Source organism: Phalacrocorax aristotelis, chromosome 3, assembly GCF_949628215.1.
Source record: "Phalacrocorax aristotelis chromosome 3, bGulAri2.1, whole genome shotgun sequence".
NCBI classification, from domain to species: Eukaryota; Metazoa; Chordata; class Aves; order Suliformes; family Phalacrocoracidae; genus Phalacrocorax; species Phalacrocorax aristotelis.
Window position 1 is genome coordinate 83,645,602 of NC_134278.1, and position 19,406 is coordinate 83,665,007.

Consider the following 19,406-nt stretch of genomic DNA (forward strand, 5'->3'; position numbering starts at 1 on the left):
GTATATCACTGCTTCGCCATGTGCATTTTTCTTACAGAGAGATGAACAGTATCTATGTAAGGCTGGAAAAAATGAAGCTCACTTCAGTGTGGTGGTATTATAGGAGCAAGTCTTTAAAGGAGTACTTAATTGGGATATAGGTAAGCTGTTCCAGGAGCCCATTTTTCAGGACTTTGTTAGAAAGGTCAGGCCTGTTCTTAAACATTTATCTTCTAGATATTCCTACTTTTAATCAGTTAATGGAGGATAAAATAAATTTGGATAATCTCCATATCCCCAGTAGCATAGAAAGACACTGCTTCTTTAAATATCAAATCAAACCACTTTTAAAACGGAAAATCAGTATGAATACATTGGTTTTTAAATTTTTATTTTATTATGTTTTTGTCATCTACAGTTATATAAAATATCTAACATTTTATCCAAAAAGTGCGTATTTCTTTTAATGGCTTTTAAACACTTGTACACTTGCCTGAATGTTTCACAAATGCTCGGCTGATAAAATTGCAGATTCTTTTGTAAGTTGTTCATTTTCATTGTTTTCTGAAGTGCCAAAATAAAAATTTTGGTCTGTGAAAGACTTTTCACTGAATACTATCAATTAATAACTTTTCTTTTGTTAGTCATGCTTATTCAGCTCTTCATGACCTATTGTATAATTTCAAGATGTAACTTTTGTTAAGCTCAGGATGTCTTTTTATCTGTTAATTTTTAGTGTAACTGTTTCAGAGTAATCTTCAGCCTAATGAAGGAAGGTTGAAGGCCATACTGAAAAACTTTAAAGCCAGTGAGATTTGGAGCATCTAGCACTTTTATAATGTGTTAATAGTTAATATTAATGAATTAAAATGTTTACACACACCCTGGCCTCTAGTGTTCCCTTTGATGTTAATTACTTTATAGTAGATCACATAAATTCATTCTTGATGTCAGACAGCTAAGGAAATATTTCCTTTTCATTTAACTGTGTTGCTTAGCAACATAGTAGGACCTATTAGTTGATGTATTTTTGATGTGTTTGCTACCTACAAACGCTTGTCTTTCTGTCTTTTTAAAAAGTTCTGAGTGGACCTTTTTTAAGTTGAAGCAAATAATAGAAAGATATAAATATATGGCTATATGTGAGTATAATGAAGCTTAACATTCTCGGACGTGTTAAAGCAAAGTTCTTCTTTGTCTTCCTCTTACTAATGTGAGTCAGATAAAATGGACAGCGCGGTCTCTTGTTCTTGTCTCTGTGGTACTCGCGTTCCTGACATCCAGGAACTGCAGTCTGTCACATGCTGTCGCTGCTATTTCTTCATTCCTTTTAACAAAGATGCTTGTAAGGCTAGTGTACTATCAATTTTTTTAATTAAAAAATGAGCTGTTGCTTTCCAACAGGTAATTCCCTCTCAATCTGTATGTAGGGTTTGGTGGGGTTTTTTTGTTGAAATCCATGGAAAAAAATTAGGTTTTCTCACTTAATTTATAAACTGTACTCCTTCTGGCATTGGCTCTTTAAAAAGATGCAGACCTGTAGGAAGTGAAAACTCAGCTATAGCAGTCTAGCTTTGCAGATATTGTTGAAGAGCCTTAGTTGGCATAGTCTCATCAGCCATAGTCTTTGGTAGGTGATTTTTGCAGCGCATGAGAGTTCATCCTTTGATTTCGGTCCTGATTTTGTATGACAGCTGTAGCTTTTTTTTTTTTTAAACCAAGGAAATAACATTATATTAATAGCATCTATAATAATGTATTTTAATATAAAATTTCTGACTACTGGTAGGCATTGCTTAAGTTGAATCAGAAATGTTATTGCTGTATACAAAGAGGCCTTTCCATCTTGTCAGCTAGGGTTTTTGAACTTGGTGGGTTTCCAATAATGTGGGTACAGGGGGATATTGTAACAGGAAGAAAAAACTTTCTGACCTGTAATATGATCTCTCTATTGGAAGAATGCTTCAGAGATTCGTTTAACTACTGCCCACAGAGGGTAAAACCTTTCGATAGGATACTACTGTTGCACTGCTTTTAGAGGAAAGGGGAAGTGTATCCCCTAAAAATGATCATGAAATTCATGGCTGAATGTCTTGAGCAAAATACAAGTGAATTTATGCTACTGAAGCTGATTGCAAAGCTTTAAAATGTTAGCCTTGCATGTTTTCTGGGATTATTATTCATCTTGCTCAGCTGTTCTAAAAATTTAATCAGAATGTGAAACTTCTACTCGATCTGCTTGTTTTTACATATCAGCAAGTGTAGAGATCTTGAAGGATACGCTTTGCCCTCAAGTACAGCAAATTGTCTCTAAGTGTGTGTCTGTAGACCTTTTCCACATCTATGTGGATATGTTACAATGGCAGGTTTTGACCTTGTCTTTTAAAATCTATGCTTTTTCCATCGCTGCTACTGTTGTTGGTACCCTTTGTTTCTGTAGCTGAGATTGATTTTTTTTTTTTAATTTTTAACAATTACTTTTTTCTTAAGCAGCTGTAACCAGAAATAAATATAGGAATCTTTATTTGTTAAAAGGTATTGTGAAAATGAGGTAATTAAACATAATGCAGCGTTATAAAGACTGTGTTCTTAAAAAACTTCTTCTGTATTATGATAAATTGATCATTAGTTCTGTTGTTTCTGTATGAGTAGAAGTGCTATTGGCAGATGTGGTTTACATATATATATTCATGGAAAATTTTCTTCTAAAAGTTCCAACACTTTCTCGTAATACTAAACTGTAATGGTATTTAAAGCAGTTATGTAATTTTCCATGCATATTGAAAGAGAGCGCTTTTTAAAAATCCCTGGAAAGCAGACCTAAATACAAATCTTGTAACATTAAAACTTCAGTGGAAAAGACTCTGGCAGGTTACATTTCTTTCATACTTTTGTGTTTCCTTTGAAAGAAGAACTGTCCCAGGTGGTCATTGCAGAGTACTGAATGTGACCAATAATTTTATGTAAGCACTTAAGTTCATAGCCCATGTCAGAATTCCTTATTTGGGTATTGCATTCTTTGCAAAGGGCTTTTCATTTTTTTACCACTATCTTTACATGATTAAATGAATGTAAGTTGAGGGTAAGATTATCTGCAAAGTCATAGTGAAACTTAAAGCATGATGGACAAAGTATGCTTACCGTAGTTGGAACTAGAAGTAAACACACAAAGGAAAGTATATGGCCATACTGATGGTTATAAATTAAGTGTCAAGGTTTCAAATCTGGGAAACTATCATCAGAATTTATAAAGTTCTATTTAAAAAGTCCATTCTCCTCACTTCAGACATCTGTAACTGGTTATTGTTTGAGTGACCACCATGTACATTATACAAAAAGGAATGTGTTTTTTGTAAGATCTCTGCTAACGTGGCAGATAAAATCCCAGTGTTTGATAGCAGTGCCAAAGGGCAAAGACGTGCTGAACAATATTCCTCATCTTTACCATAACTTTCCTTCCTGGAAAAACAGGCTTTGACAGTGGGAAAATAAAGACCGAGATAAGGAGAGATGGAAAGAGCCTTGGGAACTGAGAGTGATATAGACCAGAACTGTACTTCAGCAAGCGGGGGAAAAGTAGTCTTTTATGCTGATGCACCAATAATTATTTTTTTTGTTGATTACAAATTTGAGTTATATCTCCTTGATATGGTAATAAATTAAAAGGACTGGCAAGTTAAGAAAGTTGTTTTTGTTGGCACGTAGTGTAAACTGGGCCTAGTTTTTACAGCTCTGGCAACTGATGGTTGACTTTTTTTAAGAAAAATGTGCTGTTTTCATTAATCCAAGATGCTTATTGCTCTCAGAACTTCATTTTTTTCAGAGGAGCAAAATCAAAACTGATGAAAATTACTTACCCCTTGTGGGATATGAAGCAGTTGACAGTGATGTTTTGGGTTTTTTTATTTATAATAAGCATCAAATTGCAATACAGCAGGTAGGGATGTTTGTTGTGAGTAAACTGGATTACTTTCTTCCTTACAGAACTAAGCAGGTGGATACAGGGTATGGAAAATTACGTGTACTGCAGACATGTTAAGTAATTCAGTTGTAGTTTTCCATTTTAACATATTGCTGAATATACGTAAATATTGCAATAAAGCAAGATTTAATTCAGCTAGGTGACATCTTAGATGCTTGTTATTAGATGACATACCTTAACTTTACTGAGCTGCTTTCTTCTGTCCGTTTTACTATAGCACTCATCCATTTAGAAGATGCATTAAAGAGGAATTGTGACCTTGGCAGGCATGGAGAAAGTCTTGAATAATGAACTTAAATTAATGAAAAATGTCATGAAGCATTAGAAGACCTATGGCAAATTTTTGCGATAGGCTTACTGATAGAGCAAGGAGAAAGAGAATCTGAATAATGTAGAAATAGACATATATTTGTCTAGAAAAATTATAAAAATAACACGTTAAGAGACTGTTTTACACAAGATTGTCATCTTACGTACAGAAGGTGGTTTTTGGTGGGTTGTTGGTTTTTGGGTTTGTTTTGTTTTTTCAGCAATTTGGTTTGTATGGGGGGAATGTGGGAATGTGACGCATTAACTTTGAAAACTAATTTTCCAGTTTCATAGTGTTCTTAGATGCAAAAAAGAAACATAGGTTTTAATATAGTTGTCTTAGTTGGTTTGTACTCTGCACTGGAATATGTACACAGAAAACCAGATTTTTGCATATTTGTAAATAATAAACTTTGGCAGATCTTGTTCTTTTTCAGCTGCCCTAGTTGCAGGTATTTGAGAGTGCCTTGTACGATAGGGCTAGAAAGTTGTCAGATCAATGCCTAACATCTGTAGGAGGCAAGTTAGCACAAACTCTGTTAAGGCAGAGCAAATGGATATACAGATTTGTGTAGCACATTAGGAAAAAAAGCACCCATTGTAAAGAGAAATCATGCATCACAGAACTCTGGATTCTTTACAGGAACTGGTGAGTGTAAGGAACAGGGAAATCTGGTTGCTATAGCCCATTTAGATTCTCCAAAAGTGATTGACAAGGGGCCTTGCCTCTTGTCTCTTTAAGTGAGCTGACATAGAAGGTTCTTACATATATTACCTGGCTAAAGGATAAAGGTGGATGGAGGCAATATTGGAGTCAAACAGTGAACTCTGGGGCAGACACTGTATTTGTAAGTGACCTGAGAAGGGAGCCAAATAACAAAGGCTTACAATGAAGCACTGAAAAAAATTTCAGGGTGACTGTGCAATTAAATGGCAGATGAAGAGGTAAATGTGATGTATGTGGTGGTGAGGGAGAACAGCTTCAAACTTACAGATGCAAATGATGGGTCCTGAACACAGGACCACCACACAGGAATGACTTCTTAAAGTTTATAATATTTTCTGAAAGTGTCAGCTCAATTCACAGCAGCATTATAAAAAGCAAAGGCAATTCGGGGAATTAGTAGGAACAGAATGAAGAAAGCTAAGTAATACTGTTACTGCGCCATGGTACAAAGTGAGGGCGCACGTACTTTTTAAACACTATGTATGCTTATAGTTCTCCTTGGTGGGACTAAGAGAATTAATAAAAAACTAAGAGGTGTGGAACTTTTTCAGTATAAGGAACAATTTAACACTCTTCAGCCTGGAAGAGAGAAAGCTGGAGGTGGGTGGGTGGGGAATAATAGTGGTCTATTAGATCATGGATGGCAGGAAGAGATAAATAAGAAATGACTGTTTGTTATAATTTAGCAGCCCAGGGTATTTAATTAAACCAACATGATAATTTGAAATTAACTAGAAGATACGATTCATCATGAGCATGTGATTGGTTTGGGGGACTGCTTGCCACAGGATACTGTGGATGCAAAAATTCCCACAGTTTTATAAACCAGTTTAACAAATTCTGGGAGAAAACAATCACTGATGACTTTTACATACAGATACAGCCTATGGTATATAAAGGCCCGGAATCTCGTGTTGGCGAGCGTCTAATACATCTGCTGAGGGAAGTATCGTTATTTGCTTACCTTTTTTAACCTTTTCCTGTAGACATCTATTACTTGTTGCTGTCAGAGCATACGGGTCACTGTGGACCTTTGGACTGACCCAATATAACTTCTTATGTATTTAAAGTGTACATTTTGTTACATAAAATCAACACTATTTATCATTTTCAGTGAATTTAATGTTTTCTGCTAATTATCACTGGAACTTTGTTAACGTAATTGTGGGAAATATTTCCCACATATTCCCAATTAGTAATACAATCCATGGGAAATTTGAAAAAAAAAAAAAAAAGCTTTGAAATTTAAAGCTTCAACTCTTTTTAAATGTATTCCCAAATATCAGTTGAAATCCTAGGTACTGATAGTAATTTTTAACATTACTAAAATTACATCCTTTCTTCTTTGAGGGAACAGCTTTTTTGATCTCAGTGAAATAGATAAATATTTTTTAAGAAGAAATCAGTCCTTCTTGGCATCACACCCCCAGCTTTAAAATAGGACTTCTCTGAAATCTTGGGAGCATGTTGTTTCTATTATACTTCATAATAGGTGAAAATGAGCAATGTGTTACCTGTACTGTCTATACAGCCTATTAAAAACAAGTGTTTTCCCTTGGGTTTTCATTACTTGATTGACCACATGTGAATATTATATCTATCAGTGCTCTTAGTGTGAAAAAGAATTATAGAAACTGACAAAACCAGTTATAGATCAAACTGTACTTGTGTTAAGTATACACAGTTTATTTCTTTCTGTGTTCATTCAGTGTTTTTCTTGTTAAAAACGATCACACTTAGTTTGGATTTTCTTTTCCCGTAGTCAAAGAGACTTGAGTTGATTAGCTCAGTTGTACAAATCTTTAGAAGAAAAATGGTAGGCACTTCTCTCCCCCAGCCTGAGAAGCCGAGTTGTAGAAAGTAGAATATTTGCAGAAGGATTCACTTTTTTTTTTTACAAGTTTTTGATGAGTCTGGTAGGTGCATATAAATACTGATTAACATGTGTCTGATCTAATGCTGTACACACCTGCCTTCCCTACAGGTAGGTAATGTGTTACTGGGTGCATCCTGAAGGCCTGATGTTAGAATGAAGTCAGGTGTACTTCTTTCAGCTTCATCTGATTTTAAGTTAAGGTCTAGTTGGCCACCACCTGTTTTTCATTGCCCTGTTCTCCTACAAGAGGTTACCACTTCTGAAGTTTGCTAGGAGAAATGTATGAATAGTCACTCCCTACTTATTTCTCTCAAACTCAGTAGTTTTTAGTGTGCATTTTAAAACAGATGTTGTATCAAAACTGGTTTAGTTAGGGGGCAGTTGTACCCATTCAGTTCTGGAGGCAGCAGCCTTCAGGAGAAGATGGAGGTAGAATGGGCAAGGGCAAACAAATGGGGAAACGGCTTCCTTAGCAGGTTCAGTCTGAGTCTAAGTAGCCTTTCTAGTGACAAACACTTCCACCAGGAATCGGTACATTTCACAACTTACCCTTGCTTGTTGCTAACTCTTCAGTGGTCAACTGTGTTAATATTTTACATATTTTTATGAATCAGTTGTTGCTCCTCCTCCTTTTATATGCATTTTTCTTTGTGCATAAAGTCTTTTTATTACATACTCTGTTCAATGCTGGATGAAAAATAATTTTTTCCCTTGGACATTAAAAAAAAATAATTCCTTTGCTTTCCAGCTGGTAATTCCTTGAGGTTTTTGCTGATCTGTTTCCATTTTGAAATATGATGTATTCTCCATCCATTTGCTTCTCCTTTTTCAGCAGTACGATTTACACCCTCACTTGTTCACTTGAAAGGTTCATTTGTTTCTTCCCTTGTAGCTTTTGTAGATTAAGCACTGATTATTTTGTTGAGCTTTCCTCTGCTTTGTTGACTGAATATGCTTCCACTTAATAGAAGGATTTTGTCAAAAGGGTGTCACTTTTGAATTACGCCTTTATCAGAAATTAATCATTTTTTTCTTACACTATTTCTGAAAAAGCTTTCATGCACTTCTGAAACTTTCCTGGCTTAGTTTTGGAAAATGTGGTGTTTCAACCACTTAAGCAAATTTAACAATATTAAGAAAGTTGGCTTGCTAGTCCTTTTTTTGCAAATAAAAAATACTTTTTCTTTTATATATGGGTCTTGAAGTCTGAGCATGTGTAATCAATGTATCTTTAATCTGTTAAATTATTTTGGCATAATGATTTAACATCTGCAAATATTTTATATTGAAACATGGACTGCAGATGTTTGCTTTGGTTTTCTGTTGCCTCCTGCTTCCCACTTCAGTAGCTGCATGCTGCGGTAGGTAACATCTTCATGAGAGGGAGGGAAGGAAGTAAATTTTAGGGCAGGTGAGACCTTGTCTCTTACTATAAAAAGGAATCAGAGGCTTTGTGAAATAATTGCAAAGTTGGGGAATGTGGAACAATTTCCTGCATGGGACCTGCCCTCACTTCCCTCTTCTGTTTCTGTGAGAGGGAAGTCAGCCCATCCCTGCAGCTGCTGTACAATAAAGTCGAGAAATATGTTACTGGATGCATGATATGCTTGAGAACTGATGCTCCCTTCATCTTAGTAATGTGCACATTACCTTATCAAACATTGTGGTTTATCTCTTCTTTGCCTTGTGATAATTTTGTAAATTGTGTTTTCCATGCTATCCAATGGCTGGCTTTATTTTCTCTGACACAGTTTACATCAAAAGATATTGAGGGTAGCATCTTTTCACCTTAATTTTTTATGGCACTTAATTTTCTAGTCACCACTAGCATATGCAGAAGCACCTAAAATCAGATGATGTATTAGTAAGCTCCTTCACCGTCGTGTATGGTGATTCTTTTCATATGTTTAACAAATACATCAGCACCTTGCCGTTACTTAATTGGTAATCTTTAAAGTTTGGCTCATTAATATTAAAATACAGTATGTACAGCATATATGTGAAAACCTGTGGAAATAATTTAACAAGTTAAAGGTCTGAAAAAGGCCCTTAAGTCTATTACCGGCGGTAAGTTCTTCAGAAAATTTACTGGTTATGATTTTTAGGTTTGTTGGAAGCTTTAGTCATCCCTGCTGTTTCTTAGCGGGATGTTAATAAGCAAGCCCTTTTATGTATTATGAATCTCTAATCATTCTAGTTGTTTTAACCAATTGCTAGACCTGTGATAGTTAGAAATAGCTACATTTGAAAATCAATTTAGTTACTATTAGGAAGTATTGAAGAAGCTGATAGTGAACTAAGTGCTACTTTGATCTACAGTGCAGAAATCAAAGGAAGGTAACAGTCATTGTTAGGGTTACCAGTTCTCGATACTTAATATGATGATACCTATTAATATAGTATGTGATCATTACAGAATGAATGATTCAGACGTACAGAGCGTCTAGACGTGCGTACTAGTTCCTTTGTCTTTCTACCTGGATAAGAAACTAAATCCCAGCACTGACTTTCTACAACCACCACAGAGGATGTCCCAAATTTAAGTTTAGAACAGCAGTGATTACTCCATTCTTCTCGTCATGAATCACTTTCATAATGCCAAACTTATGTTGTTGATAGCTTAGGGTGAGAGCTGGGTAAGGTAGCTCTAATCTTTACTTGCACCCGCTAACCAAAGATCAAGTGACATGCAATAACATGTTATCCTGTGGCACTCCAGTGGTGTGTCCAAGCCCCAAGAAGTGACCTTAAATTTTATAGTGAAGAATGAACTGTGTTTAGATTGTGAATATGTTCAGCCATGCAGTTAATATGGCCTCTCACCCTTCCCAACCCCAAGTGTTTTAAACGCAGGTTGCTGTAGAGATTAGTATTTCTTCATGGCTTGCTAGCGATGATTTTAAAGATACCATAGTTTTTTATAATAATATTTTACGACAAAAGGGTGAAAGCAGCTTGTTAGAATCTCAAATTATCTTTCTATTATCTTAACAAATACTGTGCTACTATTTCTATTTTTCTGGATCAGTTCTGACACAGGCAGGGACATGGTATACATCCTTTCAAAACAGTGTTGAGATTGCACTGTTACTTGGAGACTTTGCCCTGAGGAAAAACTTGCTTTTTGCAATTGTTTGAGCTCCAGCTACATGGCTCCTTTCAATATGTAGGCTATAAAACCTCCTACAGAATTGGAACCAGACCAGCATAGATTGACAACCTAAATTAAGCTCAATTCTCGCATGCAGTTTAGACCTCTTTTTTTCAACATTGTATCTGATAGAGCAGTTCTCCTAGACCAGTTCTGATGTTTAGATGAAGTAATTACTGCTTAGCCTGACTCGGGATGATGAACTAAAGTACTCTGTTTCCACTGAAGCATTCTTATATTGCTAAAAAACATGCAGGTCCTTTACCACAGCAGATATGTAGGGTGTTGCTGAAGGAGTTGTCTTAATTTATTTTAATCTGTTGATTTGGATGGTTATTTCACAATTATGTGCTTTAACAATGGCATATTGGACTTAATTTGAAAGCCTCCAGCATCATACACAGCTCCATCAGTTTTGAAACTTAGATTCGTTCACGTTTTCCTAGGGGTTGAATCATCCACATGTATTTCTTGTTTTGTTTTCCCCATCATTTCTTACATTTAATATTCTGTTTATCTGCATCTTCTAAGAGTCTAACAGATGACCTTGATGTTGCATCCTAATTGCCTGTTGTGTTCTCAGATCACTTTTCACAAAAGTTTGTTCGAAAGGCTTGTTCTCTGCTTGCATCTCTTTGCTTCGCATGGGAACCCCTGACTATGATCTTAATACTCCTGTAGCTCATTGGTTAAATTTTCAGATACTACTTTTTTCATTTGACTAAAACACCAGAAAATTGAATCCTTCTCCCTTTAGGAATTTCTCAGACTTAAACTATACTCCTAAAAAAATGAGCCAACCCTTGCGAAAGATTACTTAGGTGTAATTTGTGTTCAGCTTGTAAAAGGAGGAATTTCCTCCCTGCTTTTGGAAAGTCTGAATGCATTTTTAGGTTGACTGATTCCTGCTGAATCTGTGTATAATTTAGTACAGCTATCTTTGAGTGTACATCTCGACATTAGAACCCACTATGCTGCTACTGTTGACCTGCTGTTGACCTTTTTGCTGTTGCAGAGTGATCCCATAGATTTTTTTTGAAAGCAGGGGACTAAAAATATCTAGGTGATGTTGGCTGATGTCTATGATCCTTCTTTAACAAGACCAGCTGTTTGTAACTTTCTTACAACTCTAGCAAACAAGACAGGATCCCATATTTGATTTCCAAAGGGCAGCCTGATTGTTTGCTGGACACTCACTAAACTGCAATATACAGCCCAGGTGTGAAATCTTCTGAACTGTAGCTGAGCTCAGTGTGTGGGTATGGATTTCTAGTTACTCTTCCAGTTGTGTACATCTTCCATGTTTTTCCATTTTTGTGATTCAAGATCCATTAGTCCCATTTGCATCTAGTACAAGCAGTTGTGTATTCCCCAATAATATAGTGAATGGCTCAGCATTGAGGATGGCTTTGGGTTACAACTCATCTCCTCAGAGCCATGCGATATTTATAACAAACTACAAGATTTTCAAAATTTCCAGAACCAAGCAGTTCTTATCCAGAGAAGACAAAAGGCCAAAAGTGGAATTATTTTTTTCGCCCTGACTTTTGCTTCTTAATTCTTGACCATTCTGAAGAGTGGACTTGGATCATAAATTCCTTAAGGATTCCTGCTTGTAGCTTTTTCTGGAGCCTGGTCTGTTCTGCAGTCTTTCTGAATCAGCTGGTGAGAAATCCTTGTATAATCACCAGTTCCTCTTGGCGGGTGATATTCTGATTGATCTCATGACAATAAAACAAATCACTGATGACCTGTTGTTTTCTAAAGACTCTCCTGAAATTCAAAGTTGAAAAACCACCTTGCTTTGAACAGTAACTAGAAAGGTGCAATTTCTCTGCAACTTGACTATATGGTGAAAAACAATTCTACCCTTTATTCTTCTCCTCCCCCTTTGTTTTTGGGACACACCTCCACCCCACCAAAAAAGCAAACAAACAATAAAAACCCAAACCCTGGAGATTCTGGAAAAAGAGATAGAAAAACTATGCATATATCAAATTGTAACTTCTTAAAAGAATGAAAAATGTATGATGTCAGATGTCACCAAACCGCCTTTGCTCCATATAGGCACCAGCAGTGGCAATGGCATAAATAGCTATCCTGAGCCATGCATTTGTGGACATTAACGTATTTGACTACATGAAAAAGTGTGTCCTGCAGTTTGGGAAACTATATTACCTTGAATCATAGTGCTTCTAGGCATGCTTGTAAATGAAAGGTAAATTAATTTTGTATAATGACAAATATATCTCCTGTGCTGAAAGCTCACTCACTGAAATGATTTTTACCTGTTGCAGTAGAAGAGAAAAAGTCAAAATATTGAAAATCATTGGTGCTAAATGTATAAACAAAAGGAAGGCATATTTTCTTTGGGGTCAGAAAGATAAAAGAGAACTAACTTTTGCTCCTAAAAAGCCTATGAAAAGTGAATATATGTATTGTCATAATATAGTTGGCACAGTGTATAGGCCAATGACAATACATAAATGTGCTTAATACTGTAGATGCTTGAACTTGCTTAATTGAACTTAGAACATTGAAGATATTTCACATATGCTTTTTTTTTCTTACTTCTCCACAAAAGCTTAGCCATACTTTTGCCACCTGGAGACTGGTGATACCTCCTACCAGTTATGTCTTTGGAAGCCCTGTTCAGCATCATGACATTTTGAGTGGTCATCAGGATCCAGTCTATTTTTTTAACTATTAACACAGTCTGAGAGTGGATTCACATTATCACTGCAACTAAATATCACATGTTTCAGGGAAGAGGTAACACTAGAAACAGTCCCTGTATGCTTAGCCTGGAGAGCTAAAGTTGTACGGTGTAGGGCATGCTTCTCTCCCAGTGGAACTGGGAAATGTTTTTCAAAATTGTTGTTAATTAAAATAGATTATAAACAAGGCAAGACTTATAGGGAAAGGTATTGTCTTTCTGTAGACCAATTAATATAACAAAATTCCCAAGCTTTTGGTACTACAAAGACCATTCTAATCTGAAGCAGAGACAGCAAACATCAAGCTAAGTATTATGCTGATGGTGTCACCTATGTTTGCAGCTATCCTTCTGAAGAGTGAAAGTGTGTGTGATGGTTGCAGCTCCCCTCCTTCCCGCCTGCCCCCAAAAGCTAGCCAGACTATCATATGTTTCCTTTTCAACTAAGCTTCAATTAATTCCGTCCCTACAGCCCACATCTGTAGAATAATCACAGAAATGGGAAACACTAATATGTGCCTTGGGAGGCTGGCTTTCCAGTGCTGTCTGGTTTAATGATACAGCACATTTGGGATGATGTAACTGAATACAAACTCACCATACTTATCCCCAGCATCCCAAGTATTTTTGTTTATAATGACTGTTTTTACACAGTTTGAAGTGATGCAGTTTAAAGAAATGAGAGTACCCATGTAGGAGCCCCTGATTGGGGGGGGGGAAGTCTTTGTTTGGGTTTATCTGCTCATTGGGGAATTTGAGATGATAATCCACCATCTAATATGTGCTTATCCTGAGCCAAAATTTTAACAGGTTATGAGCAGATGACTTTCCTTGACTGACTTACCATTTGATTTGGTATTCATTCTGTTTGCTTTCCATGTCTGGTTATCTTTTCCATTTGCAGAATCTATCAAGTGTTTATTTGTATAAACAGTTTGGTTCCTAAATTAGATACCATTACTGTACAACAATACACTAACAACATTCTGAGATCATTTAAAGCCCTTTGTTTAATAACACAGTTAATGTTATTAGACTGTTATAGCACATAGGTTAACATTAAAAACAGCTTGTAAAAATGAAGAGGTTTTGAATTCTAGAATTATGGAGGATATGAAATTGGTGCATGTTTCTGTATTTAGTTTTAAAGTAAAATGTTTTTCTATTCTTTACAAAGGCATTTCCCATCAAATCAGGCATTTGTGTTTCAGTTTTGACAATCAGACCTCTAATAATCAGACCTCACTTCCAGTGCAAATTTTTAGATTGAGGTTGAAAACATAAAATTAAAAATTTCTGTTCTTTTGTGTTTGCCTTTCAGTTACAGTAGGTAAGAGTCACAAGTTGCTTCTTGCAGCCACAGTGACTGGAAATGCTTCATTTCCTCTAAAATAAAAACTACTATTTTCATGGAATTGCATGTCTTCAGAATAAAAATTATTTAGAAGCTTCCCATAAGATCATCAAATCTGTTAATACAAACAGTATACAATTTTGTCCCACTTCCCTCTGTTCTGCACAATTATTTGTATAGGAATTTAGTCTGTTCAGGGAACCCTTCCTTTGCTGCTGGAGCAGCCAAAGTGGTATTGAGCTGCTTAGTGTAAATATCATACATAAAGGTGTACTATGTGAAGGCATATAAAGTGTAAATACGGGTGTTGGGTATACAAAGTGTTGTATAATTTCAGAGTATAATTGTAGAGTGTTGAGGAGCCTGCATGGGAGCTGTTGCTTATATCATGAGCAGGACTTAAGAAGAATAGGAGGTAATGAGAACCAGAAATATCTGTGCTTATATTCTCTTAATCCCCATATTCCTCTGTCTGTGACAGTTATGCTTCCTTGAGTCCTGTCCCAAAGTTATTCTAATTGAGTGGCGAAACTGTTGGCTTTTGGATGTTGAAATAGTCCCAGGTACACTGTCTACAAGAAGAGTGCTCAAAAACTCAGATGGATAGAAATATTCCATTGGGAAAGCTTGTCTGTTACAAGGATTTACACATTATTCATATGTATTTGTTTTTCTTTGCAGTACTACACTTTCTTTGTCTGTAATATTTTTAAGATAATTTTTTAACTGTTCCATTGTATAGTTTCAAATATGGTTCATTATTTTATTCCAGTTGTTTCAAGATTGGCAAATGAGACAAATATTGCCATTCAAACAAAAATAGAAACATTCTCTCTCCTTGAAAAACAGGACTATACTTTGCGTCTGTAACTATATATAAAATTTCTGTAAATAGAAAATGCAAGTTACAAGGGTACCATTTGATAATTTGAATATTCTTCATGTATCAAATACTTGTTTGTTGTTGTAAGTGCTGAGCCATGAATAATTTACTGGCTTTGCTTTCTCTTTATAATATGCAGTGTCTGCTAATTTTGAAGTTCAGTAGTCAACTCAAAAGTTTGCTGGAGCTGATTAATGATTCACCAGAGATTTTTTGAGATATTTTTTGTCATCAGTTTAAAGCTTGGAGAGGTTTGCTGTTGCAGCCATCTGGTAATTCCTGGTTCTCTGGAGGAAAGAGAAGCCTTTTGATAAAATAGATCAAAGCATTCTGCTCTTTCAGTGAGTGATACCTATAAGTAATGTAGAAGTTTCTCAAAATGATTTCACAATGCCTGTCTCATTTGCCAAACTTCTGCATTCTAGATACAATACAATACTGGCTATGAATTATATTTTAATGGTATTTAAATACTTCTGTTCACAGATAATTTACAGATCTGTGTTTTGTACACCCAGAGATTTCTAATTTACCAAATATGCTGTCATGATGAACAAAATCGATGCTCACATGTTGTTCTTTGTACTAACTGTACAGGTTAGGGTACTCTCAAAGACTGTATTTCTGCTATACAATAAGTCTAAAATATAGATGTATATCTTAGACTGTAGGTGATGTACAAGTATAGTGTAAAAATGTTATCATACTATTTCTAGAACTCATTTGGCTAGCGATTGAAATTCTGATGTGGGGTTTGCAGATGTTTGGCAGTGAAGAGCAAATATGGAGAGATAGTGAGTTAGGATGGGAAGTGTGCGCTGCTATGTCCACTTGAAACAAGACCAATCTAATGCTGAATTGTACATACGCATTTGGGATTTGTCTGGAATCAGGATGTTGTTTCTGTTCCATCAGACATTCCAGATGTTCAATTGCCATGACCGCACATGTCCAGTCTTCTCAAATAGAGTTTATTGCATCACAAGTGCGGCACAGGCAGCCAAAACAGAATTATGAAATTGGCTTTTACCTTGCAAGTTGTTTAGTTAAAGGATGTCTGGGTGAGATTTGGTGGTGTGTTACAGTAGAAGAAAGGGAAAGCATTAGTTTTTAATGCACCCATAGCTCTGTGCATGGTAAGAGGCAGTATTCTCTCGCTAGGGGTGAGTTAGTGCATGGCAGAACTAAGGAGATGTGTTTGTGCCGTTCACTCGTCCTTATTTTAGAAGGTCGTTGTAATGACTGATGTACCGGTGAAAGAAAATTATTAAACCTCATATGTCATCCTGTCCTCAATTAAAGCCTATCAAGGAATTTCAGAAATAGTTGATGTATCTTGGGATGTAGCCTGTGTCATCCTAACAGCTATAATATAGTGTTTACTAATAGGTTAGCCTTATTATCATTTAACCATTCAAAGTATAGTATTGGCTAAATGACAGATGCCAGTGAATATTGGGTAGTGACCACGAGTTCTTCAAACTGGCTGTTCTTTACACTAGGTATTTTGGAAAGAAGAAAAGACTCCTAAAGAGGCTGAGTTTTAAGGACTTAATACATTTAAAATGCAAATAAGATAATTAATATGGTACTAAATTCTCAGAAAATAGAATGTTGGGAGTTTGAAGGAATAGGTAATTTTTCACATGTTAAAATTTGCTTGAACTCACATTTAAAAGTAGCATATAGATGGAGAAGAAAATTCCATGTACTTGTGCTTCTTGTTGTTCAAACTTTTCAGTGAGGTATCCAAGGTAGGTCTGGTGCTCTTGTTTCTCATTAAGCCTGCAAACAATGGTAAACTTGTAATTCCTTACTTCAGGATCTTCCACAGTTATATCTTCTGCCTGTTGTATCTCTGGATCAGATGCATATGCTTACCTGATTGTTTACTGCCTCGGCTGTTTGACATGTGCTTCTTAGCAGCTACAGTTGAACAGTTCTTTTTTTTTTTGTTCTTTGGTTTTTTTTCAGTGTGGGAACTTTGCTGTTTTGGTGGATGTTCATATTTTGCCTCAAGGCTCCAGTAAAGACACCAGCTGGTTTTCAGATCATGAGAAAGAGGTACAACAAATATCAATTCTACTTCAAAAGCATGTGGCTGCAGGGAAAAAGTTGGATTACCTTGAACTGTTCAGAATTTTTCAGTGTTACGAGAATATTGTGAGTTACACCTAACCGTCTACGGTTGCTGTGGGACCCCTAAGTCAACCATATGTGCTTTTGGTGTCACTAATGACACCTTTTAATTTTTAAACTCTGTGTGTGCGTACATGTATGTGTGCATGCTGTTTTGATTCCTCTGACTTAACTTTTAATTTTAAAAACATATTTATCATGAAAGTTTGTAAATTATCCTGAGTGATATAAAAGATTGTGACAGCTGTCATTTTTGCAGAGCTTGTTGGTGAAGTATCTTTCTATTAATTGTTTTTTTCTTGTTCCAGAATGATGTTGCATTTAGAGGGTACAAGAACACATAATGAGCATGCATGATAAACTATAGTAGAACCATTGTATCTTACGAAAAGAAACTCCACATCTTTAAGTGTATCATTTCTATATCCTGACAACAGATGAAATTTTGGAAAGTCAGTGCATCAGTGACCAGCAAAATTATGAATGTAACTTTCATCAGACTTTGTGTGATTTCTGCTACAATCTTGTGATGAGTTACTGGTGGGAGTTTTCCCCTATTTCAGCCTGTGTGGGAACTTGAGAAGTTCCCTATTGCAAATGAATGCAGGACATGTTTCAAATGCCTGTGGACTTTCCCGCAAGTCTCTGTTACGGTAATTTTCAGCAGATAGCTTTCCTAATAATGGCATAATTAACTTGTTGCTGCAGAGCATCCCCATACATCTCAAAGTGGTATGTTAATATAAAATGAAAAGAAACAATAAATCAATATCCTGAGGGAGTGAAAGCAGAATATTTAACAGCATGTTGTTCATTTGTGCTTTATTAAGCAGTGGAAGAAGAAAATAGGGGAAATCTTTTAGACTTCTTTTTTTCTGACTAAATTAATACTCATTACCCCTTCTATTTATAACCAGCTTTACTATCCTGGTTATCTGACTTTTAAGTGTTCTCAAAATGTATTTTGTAAGACTGCCAAAACAAAAGATATTAATTCAGGAAATTAGCTCATGATTGATTTAATAAAGAGGCATGACGGGGCAGCATTCATTACAACTCTGTGACCGCACGTTTTGAGGGAAGTACGAAGGTTGCATATTTTTGGCAACTGAGAAGTGCGATTCCAGTGTCTTTACAATCACTTTCTGAGAGTCCTATGCAGAATCTTTGCTAAAGTGGGAAGAAGGTCAGTAAGGTATTGGAAGCAAATTATGCCTGCATATTTTTTTGAGAGCTTTTACATATTCATTGCAAGCAGTTTGCTACATTTTTATTGTTTCTGGATTCTGGAAATTACTAATGGTGGTACAGCCCCCTTTGCTTATCTGTGGGAAAAGCAGATGCCTCTTAGACCCCTTGTAACACAAACGTGATTTCTGCTGATCCCCTGCTTACCCTGGATGAAAGTCAGTGGCTATTGTTTGTAGCAAGTGGAGCCTGGCAATGCGGTCCCCAGCAGAATGAGGGAGCAGTGCTGGCCTGTCAGCAGCCAGCTTCTGCTGGAGCACGGGTCATGTAGACCAGGCTGGGAACTGAATGAGGACCCACAAGCATGAGGCTGGTGTAAGAGAGTACAGCACATATTGTTGAGCTGAGCATTGTAAAGACCACAGTCTGCACACTGCTGTCACGTGCATAGTACAGAGTCATCTTGGGACTGCTGTGAGATGCAAACTGAGGCATTTGGGAGCTTTTTCTCTCTTTCTGCCCTATCCCTTTTCCCTTGGAATAACAAAGTCAAAGTTTTATCTTTGTACTTCGAGAAACATTCATTAAACCGACTTCTATTCATGCCATTCTATAATCTCTCCATATGCGATTAGAAGCTCTCAGTTACAAGTTCTTTTTACCGGCAGAAAGTACGTAGATACGATTCTCTTGAAGCTTGCTCTTGTTTGTTTTCTTAAATATAGGTCTGTATAGTTCTTTGTGGAGAACCATTTAAATAATATTTCCGTAAGCATAACAACTAAAACATTTTCCATGTAAATTAAGGAAGTGCATACTAACCTCTATTGTTGCAGAAGGAACCAAATGTGCACTATGTTTCCACTGCTTTTTAGACCTTTTCATTCTAACCTGAACATATAGTCCTGTGAAGGAATGTGTAATGAGATCACTTTAATGAGTTAAACAGAAGAATAAGTAAATACAGTATTTTATAATTGTACTCTTCAAGCAGAAAGGAAAATGTATTTCTTACTGTAAGGAGAAAATAATGTTTGTGGTTGACCAATATATGTCCATTGCTTCCGTTTAGAGCAATACATTAAAAATTTGTTGCTCTGCA

At 36.1% G+C, this 19,406-nt stretch overlaps 1 protein-coding gene across 1 annotated transcript in view; it reads left to right on the forward strand.

Moving 5' to 3' along the window:
• The window catches only part of SLX4IP (SLX4 interacting protein), a 78,475-nt gene that overhangs the window by 21,813 nt on the left and 37,256 nt on the right, over window positions 1-19,406 (forward strand). The window contains 1 exon segment of the mRNA XM_075088230.1: window positions 16,952-17,041. Within this exon segment, the coding sequence (XP_074944331.1) occupies window positions 16,952-17,041 (90 nt within the window).